General features: G+C 31.7%; 1 protein-coding gene across 1 annotated transcript; it reads left to right on the forward strand.

Annotated features, from left to right (window-relative positions):
- The first annotated feature begins 6,675 nt into the window (after positions 1-6,675).
- On the forward strand, positions 6,676-8,080 carry LOC110420627 (E3 ubiquitin-protein ligase PUB24-like). Its single transcript, XM_021434011.1, has one exon. The coding sequence runs from the start codon at positions 6,763-6,765 to the stop codon at positions 7,987-7,989; it is 1,227 nt and encodes a 408-aa protein (XP_021289686.1). The 5' UTR covers positions 6,676-6,762; the 3' UTR covers positions 7,990-8,080.
- The last annotated feature ends 3,082 nt before the right edge of the window (positions 8,081-11,162 follow it).

Here is an 11,162-nt window from a genome sequence, read left to right on the forward strand (position 1 = left end):
GTTTTAATAAACAAATTAAACCTGAATATTGACTTTAAAGGTAAGAAGCATCCATTATGTTGATTACTTTCCCTTCTAAGCAGAAAGCAGCCAATTGGCCCACATCTCAGTGCAAATCAAATGTTGACCCAACTTGCTTTATTTATTTGTTACCATTCATTCACTTATTTACCACTCACATCTCATTGTTTTGGTTGTAAGAGAAAGTGACTCACTGGTTTCTTTTATTGGTTGCTCACAATGTTGAATGTCAACATAAAATAATGGGGAATCAGTGATTCTAACCTAACTTCAAATGTTAACAAATAATTTTTTTCTTTCAAGAAAATTAAATAAATTGCTGAGATCCTACTTCACAAAGATGCTTTTATTTTCTTTTTGTGTTATTCTGTTTATGGGATTATATATATATATATATCACAAAGTTACTATTGTTTTTCGATATCACAAAATTTTATTAGACAAAACAATGTTTGGGGTGGTCTCAGGACTAATTTGTTTTTTAAATTGAGTCTATAAAGTTTTTGGTTTTCTCATCATGTGAGTCATTTTTAAGATATTTTTTTAAAAAAATTTGAATTTAAATAATATAATCCAAGTGAGAGATTGTTATATTTTCTTGGATATATCAAAATATGGACTTACATGATTTACCTTTTTTACCTTTTATCAAATCAGGTTAAGATAATTTAGTTTTAATAAAGAGACATTTTTTTATAGTCCATAATATGATCTAATAAAGTGAGCGTGATTCGAATATTATATGTGAGTTTATTAGTGTAGGCTTGTGTAAGAGACTCTAAATCCTATGATAGGTAGAACTAGAGATTCATTATATAAAGGTATCACTAATTCTCTATTCCCATCTACAGAAAATATTAACAGTCTCACATATTAGAGAGTTGTAGATTAAGTAGAAGGAAAATTAATCTTAGTACTCTAAATTTGTTAACTTGACTAGTATTGTTTTTATTGTCAAAATCTTAAATAAAACATCAAAGTACATTTTTGTATTATAAATAGAATAATATTAAATTTCAAAATAAATATAAATTAATTATACATAAAATTTACTAATAATAACTCTTTTCATAATCCAAAACGTTATATAACCCCCCCATCGAGTAAATACTGAGTTTTGATACATGCTGGAGTCATTTCCTCATCGAATAAGTTATAAAGAGAACTTGAAATTAGAACATTGTAGCCCATCGATTTGGAAAGAAAAGAAATATGGCAATGGCAATGGGTAGTGTCATAGGCAAGGGCGTACACCAATAGCAACAAAAAGGTTTAGATGTTACCTTTGTTATATTAGAGTAATAAGTAAGCAATGCCACCCGTTGAATCCACTGTTCTGATGATGGGGACTCCCACTATATCTTGTCTTTTCGAATTTTTAACTCGATGCCGGTATGCATGGGGCAATCCCTCCTTATTTGATTGACTGGACCAATCTCTAGAATTTTCATGTTCAAGGATTAAGCTGGAAGTCTAGATTCTAGAACCTCTCTATCTGTAATTTCGATTTCAATATGGTAAGTTTTTCTTCAACTAAGGCTCAATGAACAGGTTCCGTAATCAGTTTGCTTTCTTCCTTTCCTTCCAAAAAGTTTTATTTGGATTTATTGTGATCATAGACATATATGAAATTGGAAGTCATAAACATTACAGTTTAATGCATGTATGCCTTCAATACCATTTGAATGTTAAGCATTTGGCTTAATAGTATATATTCAACAAAAAAATTAGATTCAACTTTTTTTCAAATAATAACAATTAAAAAAAATCAATATAATATGATTGAATAATTATTTCAATCATAAACACATTTTTTGTTGTATTTTTAAAATTAAAGGTTAATTACATAATGAAAAGCTATTTTAGTTTAAAAGTTATATCACATAAAGTGATATAATGTGACTATTGGATTGTAAGTAGGTTTTTTATATGAATGGTTATATCTCTTGGTAAAATGACATGTTGGAAAAACACGTCTAAATCCAAATGTTAAGAAATAACTTGAAAAAGCACCTCAACTCAAAAGTTTGAATATAAAAAGTTATCGTTTCAAATTCTAACTTAAAGATTATGTTTTATGGAATAAGTAGTTGTCATTTCATAAAGTGATTATTAAAACAATACTTTTATCCAAAAGTCGTGTCTTGCAAAGTGTAAAGATGTCTTTTAGACAAAATATTACCTTGATGAAAGGGTTGTGTCCTTGAAGAAGAGATATTTGCAAGCTTAAATAAAAGGCTTGTTACCAACCATTTTATACATCCAAATAAAAGACAAAACAAGAGTAGAAAAATCAAGAGCAAGAGAAGTGTTGTGTTCTGAAAATTAACAAAAACACTTAAGTTCCCATCAACTACAAAAACGTTCAAATTCCTTATAATCTTTTTACTGCAGAAAGTAGGCTTTAAGACCAAACAACTTTGCAAATCCTTGGGTGTATCTAGCAATATACTCTTGTAAAATATAAGATGATGTTAGACGTTAGCTTCATTGTATCCCTAAGACTATTCGCATTATTTTCCAAGGCATAAGGCTTGTGAAACAACAGTGCCAACATACATGGTGGCTCTCAAGATGACTCTAATACCATGTTAAAAAAAGAGAAGATATAAGGAAAGGGTTTTACGTATTTAACAAGATATTAGGACAACTAAAGGGAAAGCACCTTACCTTGGCAAAATACTTGTAAGAAGATGTAGCAAATGAAGCAAGTGCAATGATATCTATGCATAAAGATATTGTTGCCACCAAACAAGCAAAATAAGATGAACTGTTTTTTTGGCCTTGGAAATGGTTTGTTGCTAATGTCTTGAACAAGTCGAGGCTTTAAATTTGATGAGAAAATTTTCTCAGTATAAACCATCCCATTGCCATAACATTGCATGTAAAACCATTTCCTTATATTTTTTCTCCGCTTTGCTCTTTTCTCCCATTTTCATTAATGGCTAGAAGGTTTGTTTCGTTCGACTATTATGTTCTTCAGTCACTGTCTTTCATGCTTGGCTTGAAGGTTCATTTAAAGGAAATGGAGGTCATTTCTCCCAATCAAAAATGATGAAAGAGTTTTAGCACCAAAGAGATTGAGTACTCAAAAATGCTTACAACAGACCGATAACCCACAAGCAAAAGCAAAAAGAGCATTTTAAAAAATAGCTCTTAAAGATAAGATGTTTTCCAAAATAGTTCTCTTTATAATTTTAACTGTTTTTAACCAAATTGGATAAAATTACCCTTAATGAAACCTTCTTATATTAAGTGCATACGATGTTACACACCATGTACAAAAACATGTTATGCACTATGCATTAAACCACTTTATATTAATTGCACATGATGTTACACGTCATGTTGAAAAGTGTTATTGTTACATACCATGTACAAAAAGATATTACACACCATGGTTAAAAAAGGTTGTTCCATGCCATGTTGAAAAAAAAATATTATTGTTACATTCCTTATACAAAAACATATTATATGCCATGGTTAAAAAAGTTATTACACTTCGTGTTAAAAAATAAAATATTATTGTTATATGTTATATACAAAAACATGTTACATACCATATTAAAAAAATATTATTGTTACAATCCATATTTAAAAAAAATTATTACACTTTAATGCTTGAAATAATGTTGTTACTTGCAAACTAAAACTTCCAATCCTTTCAACTCTTTTTAGTTTTTTTTTTTACTTTTTATGATTTGGCACCGATTAAAATGTTTCTAACATGTTGTCATAAATTAGAACACAAATTTTCTTATCTAAAACACCTATTTCAACTAAAAATTGAAAAAAATTCCCTTTGAAACCGTAGTTTATAAATTTCAAATTCTTGAGTTTATTGGTATCTATGTCTTGAATTGATTCAATTAAAAGCTATTTCAAACACCTGTGATCATTTCTACCATTTTAGTTTCATTCAAAACACCTAAAAATCAAATTCTCCAAGTAGTCACTTACCTTAAGCACATCAAAATCATCGCTTGGCATCCTGAAAACATGAGAGAGAAAAATTGAGAGTATAGTAGACGGATGTTGAAGAGAGAAATTGATAAATTAAAAAAAGTTGGATGATGAGAGAGAGAAATCGGAAGCAGAGACAAAAATGGGGAGAAATTATGATAGATTGTTTAATTTATTTGAAATAGTTTCAAACATATTTTTCATAAAGTTATGGCTAAATATGGCTAAAAACAGTTAATTTTATTTTGATGACTATTTTTAAAATCAAGTTACGAAGATGGCCATTTCTCAAAGCACAAACCAATTTATGGTTCATTAAGTGTGAGTAATGGCAAATTCTAGCCCTTTAAACCGACATTTAGCTCCAATAAATATAAAATTGAAAGGTTAAATTGATAAAAATCTATTTAAAAAAGAAGAAACATTTTCTAAAAGGACAGTGAAAGAAAGTGTAAGAGATAAAAAAAGAAAGTAAAGAGTGGTTGAGGGCAAAGATGGTAATGTTTTTCGTTAGGTTAAACAAAGTTAATAAACTTAAGAGACAAGTGACCAAAAATATGAATGAGGTAGGGAAAGAGGCATAGTATGGAGGTAGAGGATTTCCATTCAGTTCTATACCCAATTCTTTTCCTTTGATTTCTTGATCTTATCCTCCATTGGATCCTATTGAATTAAACGTTGATGGATTTGTAATCCAAACATGGGTCTACCAACAATTTGTGGTGTTTTACAAAACCATATAGGAGTTATAGAAAGGGTGTTTCTTTAAGTCTATAGGTGTTGTATACTCTAATTTTCCAAAGTTGATGGCTATTGTGAAAGGGTTTTTTTTTTTTTTTTTCACTTTTACTCTATAGATCTTATCTCACTCTGTCATTATTGAAAGCGATTTGAGGATGCTATTCTTTGGACAAACTTTCACTTCAAAATTTCATAACATATGAAACATATCTCGAACCGTGTAGAAAGTCATAAATGTATAATTATTGACTTGTCATTCAAAGATATATTCAGAAGGACAATCACCATTGTTGATAGGTTAGTCAAAGGAAAGATCCCCTGTATTAGGGATTTTTTCACCGTTCTATAATTTCTTCCTCTTTGTGATGTAGTTTTGCTTCTTTTTAGCTTTAGCTAGGAAGACATCTTTTTTGCAATCTCTTTATTAATAAAAATTCCTTTTTCCCTTTCAAAAGAAAATTATACAAAGTTTAACATAAATAAAAAGGTAAAAAAAATTGCAAAATTTAAAAAAAATAAAAATGTAGTACTAATTTAATAAACAACAACGAATAGTACCTAATAAACAAACTTAAATAAACAAAAGAATAAAGACTTAAGAATTGTACCTTTTTTAAGCAATCAAAGAAATTAGATGGCAATTAATCTCTTCTCACATTAGCTCTCTCAAAAAGAAAAAAAAGTTCTTATAACATTATGATCTAGCATATCGAATATCTTAACAAATAAAAGAAAAAAAAGATATAATACTTAAAAAAGCCTTTAAACTATTTAAGAAAATTTAAATATATCTTTATTCTTTTATTGCGTTTAATCAAGCTCTTATAGTTTTATTTTAAATTAAATAAACCTTTATAATTAAAGGTTGATAAATATTTTTTTGTCAAAATGTCATTTGTCACACTATATCACATGACGTAGATATAACATGCTAACATATCATAATGGATGATAGAATGACCATGTAGAATTTTTACCATCCACGTCAACACCATGTTAGACAAGTGATATTTTGACTACTGACAATTAGTCGATCATTAAACATGAAAGATTGTTTGATTTAAAATAAAAATATAAAATCTTCATTAAACGTAATTGAAAAGTAACAATTTATTTAAATTTTTTTGAACAGTTTTAAAGACTTTTTCAAGTATTGTGTCAAAAATAAATAAAAACAGTAGCTCTGTTACATCTCATGTAACTATGTCAAATAATTCATTTATATATAGACCGTTATTTCTAAAGTTGTATGAGGAAATTTTGTTTCTTCATTGAAATTTTTTTTTGTTATTATTTTTAAATAAAAGGATATGGGTGGCAATGCATGGTAAAATTTTCCTCTCAAACCCTTACCTAGAGAAAACTTAAGAAAATATGTGGAAGTTGAAAGCTAATCGACTTACCCTAATAATTGCAACTTGCAACTTGCAACTTGCAATCAACACAATTCTTTATAGCCGTATTATTTTGGTAAGAATTAAAAATTAAATTTTAAAAAATTAAAACGTTATTGTATATTTAAATGAGATTGATTTAAGTAGATTGAATTGTAACTTATTGTATATAAAAGGCAAGAATATTAAAAGTTGAAAAGAATTAAATTGTATAGGAAGAAACGAGTATGAAATCAGATTAAAGACATTGATTAGAGGAGACGGGGCATTGATTAAAATAGTAATATATCATCCACAAACGACAATTACTTGTTTTTATGAAAATTGTAATATATTAGATTAAAAGGAATCAAGCAAGGCGTTACGTGTTACTTTAATGTGGGCAAGAGCCTGGACTTTCTCCGTTTGACCAACGAATGAATTTAATGGTATGCGATGATTCATGAGAATACAATGACCAGTAAAAGACGACCAATCCCATCATTCTTTCCAGTTTTGTCAATAAATTAAGCCGCTTTCTCTTACCACCGGAAAACCTAACTCCTCAATACCTTCCCATTCGGCACTTTTTAATTTTCAGCTTCTTCTTCGTGCACCGTTTTTGTTTTTAATCAATCTTTTTACCATTGTCTTCTCTCTTTCCATGGATGATATTGAAGTTCCCAAGTATTTCATCTGCCCCATATCTTTGCAAATCATGAAAGACCCAGTGACAGCCATAACCGGCATCACCTATGATCGAGAGAGCATTGAGCAATGGCTACTCAACGGCCAAAACACCAGCTGTCCAGTCACCCAACAGTCTTTGCCTAGAGACTCTGATTTAACGCCTAACCATACGCTGCGTCGGTTGATCCAAGCCTGGTGCACTGAGAATGCTTCGCTTGGCGTCGACCGGATTCCTACCCCTAAACCTCCCATGGATAAGTTCCATTTCCGTAAACTCATCCAAGAGCTCGATAAACATCCTGATTCGAAGATGGAAGCTCTGAGAGAATTGGATTTGCTGGCCGCCAAGAATGAAAGAAACAGGAAGTTTATGGTGGAGGCTGGGGTGCCTAAAGCTATGCTATCGTTTATTGTAAATTGTTTCAAGGAAGACTGCGTCAATGGCCTGGAAGAAGCCCTAAGCGTACTTTCTTTAATTCGTATTCCATCGGCTGAAGCAAAGTTGATTCTTAAAGAAAAAGATGAGATTATCAAATCACTGATTTGGGTATTAGGATGTGAATCCAAAACCCAAGTTACGGTTAAATCCCATGCCGTTTTGGTATTGAAAACAATCATTGAAACAGCCAGTTCTATTTTACTGGAAAGATTAGAACCTCAGTTCTTTGAGACTGTTGTTGGAGTTTTAACACAACGCAGCAGGGTCACTCAACAGGGAATGAATGCAGCTTTGCATGTTTTATTACATGTTTGTCCCTGGGGAAGAAATCGCTTAATGATGGTTGAATCAGGAGCAGTTTCTGCGCTCATCGAGCTTGAATTGGGATCACCCGAAACGAAAACCACCGAGCTTATTCTGGGAATACTCTTCCATCTGTGTTCTTGTGCAGATGGGAGAGCTGAGTTTCTTAGTCACAAAGGCGGCGTCGCGGTGGTGACAAAGAGGATCATGAGAGTTTCTCCAACGGCCGATGATCGAGCCGTGTTGATCCTTTCGTTGATAAGCAGGTTCTCTGCCACGAATTTGGTTCTTCATGAAATGTTGGAGGTAGGTACAGTAACGAAGCTTTGCATGTTGCTGCAATCTGGCTGTGCAACATATTTGAAGGACAAAGCTATGGAGATCCTTAGATCGCATTCTGATGAGTGGCAAAAATTCCCTTGCATCAATATAACTCTCTTGACAAGGTATATTAAATGAATTCAATATAATTCTATACATTATTTACTTTTCTTTTCTAAAAGAACATGTAATTGACAACTACTATATTCACAAAGAATGGTCACAAACTGTTTTTATGCACATTAATTTATTGAGCATGTCTGTCGTTAATCGTCACTGTTGGTTCTGAATTTATAAACTTCTTTTTTATTTTGGTTTATAACTTGTTTATGAGAAAATTAACCACTTTAGTTGGGATCTAATTAATTAATTAATTAATTTTGGTAAGGAGAAATCAATTATGTATCATGGATGATTTTTATTACTCATTATATATTCATCTACCAACTCACTCTATTTCTCTGATGCATGAAACCTTGAAGCAACTAGAAGAATCATGCATATATATGGAATCAAATACAGAAAACTCACCACTTTCAATCCTTATACTTTCTTTGATGTTTTATGATAATCTGGAGAAATTAGGGAATTAAATTGAAGAAATATATGTGTGAGTAGTTACTTATTTAGTGATGTTGATGCCTGACTGATGAAATATGACGAATTTCCAAGTTTTGGGAATGACATTGATATTATATCCTGGCAAGAATAGGCATGGAAATCATTTTTATCAGATGGGAAGAATAATTAAAAGCTGTCTCATTTTACTTTTTTTTGAAAATACCAGATGGTAACCTTTGCCAGGTCAAGGCAAACATGCTAAAAGCATTCAAAGTCGTTTCTAAGTAAATTTTATCGAATAGTGTTTTAATAATTATTCACATATTCAAATTTGGGTACTCCTTTTTTTTCCTTTTTGATTGCTGGGGTTCAAACTGGAGTTTAAAATTATTTTAATCTTCCAATTGAGTAAATTTATAAGCTTGAGTTCAATTGCTAACCCCATGAAGTACATGATATTGGTATGAATCATATTACTTGCTCCACCAGTTTTATTTCAAATATTTGTACTCGCTTATGTGACAACTAGTTATTGAATAAATTTAAAAGTGGAGTCTACCAATTTATGAAAAAAATCAACTAATTCATGATTGGACAGGTAATGCTAATGATAGAAGACCAACTATAGGCTTTTGCATGTTGTTTAATTTATGGACTCTTTGATATCTTGGAAAAAGTAAGAAACAAAATGGGATTCTAGATTTAATGTAAAAGGTGAGTAAGAAGCCATGGCTCATACCTCTGCTGAAATTGTTTGGTTGCAAAGATTATTACAAGACATGGGTGCATTTTTTGTTTTCTGGCTCATTGATTTCAGCAAGCTAGTACAGAATTTGTGATCCCATAAAATAAGATGAAACAACATAAAGTAGCTCAATTCAACTCATCAAAATCTGAAATAAAATACTGCTCCCAATAATAATCAGTCTCCCTCACCATCAACTGTAAAACATTTTGGATCTATCTGTATCCAACTTTTCTAGAAAACCCATATAAATTTACTTCTCTTTAATTGTGCACAAATCAATTTCATTGAAGATCCATCACTTATCTCATGGTCTTGAATCTATTTTACACACTCAAGGTATTGTCACCGAAGAGTCAGATTCAATTACAAGAGTTTTCTTACCCAACCAAGAGGAGAGACAAAAGAAATGAAGAGCCATTGTAATTGCTAGCAATTCAGCATGATTAAAATCTTGTTCACCAGGAGGGCAAGAAAAGATACCCATTGTCTTATTATCTCAAAACTCCTTCACAATTGACGGAGCCTGGTTTAATTTTGGCCAAACCATCGACATTATATTTAAGTTCATCTTTTTTTTGATAGTCAAAGAAATACCTTTTCAAAATTCAAGCTTATCACAAGCATTAGCAAAGACCCAAGGATTTGACCATCTTAGCTCATCAATTTCATTATTCCCTTAAAAAGCTTTGATCTAGAACATAAATCTCATCTTGATGAGGAAAACAGTTTATTTTTTGGAAGATACTGAATTTGTATTAATGATGATAGATACAAAAGAGAACACCAAGGTTGGCTTGAATGGCCTTTCCTGTGCTCCTCAAAACTTGCAGGTGAACAAAAAAGGAGTTCTGCAGTAAAAGATGAACAAAGTTGTCATCTAGTCTTTCCCACTATACATCCTATGGTATATCAAAATTTACATCTCTATGTTATACCAAACTAGCTTTCCTCTGTTGCTTGGCTCTCACATACATTACCAATAAAACACATTAGATCTCCTTATCTATGTACGCCCGTTTTAGCCAAGCTATCAACAATTTCATTCCCAGATCGAGGAATCTTTGTAATGCTCCACATGCTTGGCTTTCAACCCATCAATGTTCATGATGGTCCTCCTATGTTTCCGTGGAGTGTTATGAGGGTTCATCACCCATGAGACAGCGTTGAAGGAATCACTTTCAAAGAGTATCCCATGGGAGTTAGCCCATTTAGAGTCTACCATCACTTGAAAGCCATTCTAGAGTGCCAACAATTCAATTGTATTTGAGTCTGAACTCCCACTGACATTGAAAATTAAAAAAAGGATGCTCTCTTTTTCATCTCTTAGAATCCCCTATCCCTACTTCACCAGGGCATCCACTAACAGTCGCCCCTAATTGAGCTCGAGGCTTCCCGAAGGTGGTTCTTGCGAAGCAATTAGCCTCTTTGTCTGTTTCTTTTTTTGAGTGGTCAAGCCAAGGTTTGAGCTTCTAATCACATTTAACGAAGATAAATTAAGCTTTGGCCATTTGGTTTTTACCTACCATCCCAATCTCAACTTGATTGTATCAAAAGTAATGGAGCTACCCCACTCTTTGCCTTTAAACACAACCTCATTTCGTGCTAACAATATGGACCATGTTATAATGTAAAAGGCCATTCTAAACACCTTCCCATTTTCCATCCATTTACTCATTTCATTCCAAGATTCAAAGTAGATAACAAGATCATTATGCATAACCCATTTGACATTCCAGAAGTGACAACACTAATATCACAATTCCTAAGTTTTAAGGCATAAAAAAATAAATGATTAATGGTCTCATTACCTATTTTCCATAACAGGTAGTACATGGCCTCTTGTATGATAATACCTTTGTGTGCTAACTCTTGTCTCACTGCTAATCTCCCTTTAAGTAGCTATCAACAGAAAGCTTCGACTTTATGAGGTGTCAATATTTCCCAAAGCTGTTTTCACACCTCAGTACTAGAGTCATTTGTCATTAAAACAACTCGACAAGAA

This window comes from Theobroma umbraticum, unplaced genomic scaffold (assembly GCF_002168275.2).
Source record: "Theobroma umbraticum cultivar Fairchild unplaced genomic scaffold, ASM216827v3 scaffold_86.0, whole genome shotgun sequence".
NCBI lineage: Eukaryota > Viridiplantae > Streptophyta > Magnoliopsida > Malvales > Malvaceae > Theobroma > Theobroma umbraticum.

Excerpts from the sequence above, each read along its gene's own strand:
- LOC110420627 (XM_021434011.1), top strand. The coding sequence starts at position 6,763 with ATGGATGATATTGAAGTTCCCAAGTATTTCATCTGCCCCATATCTTTG.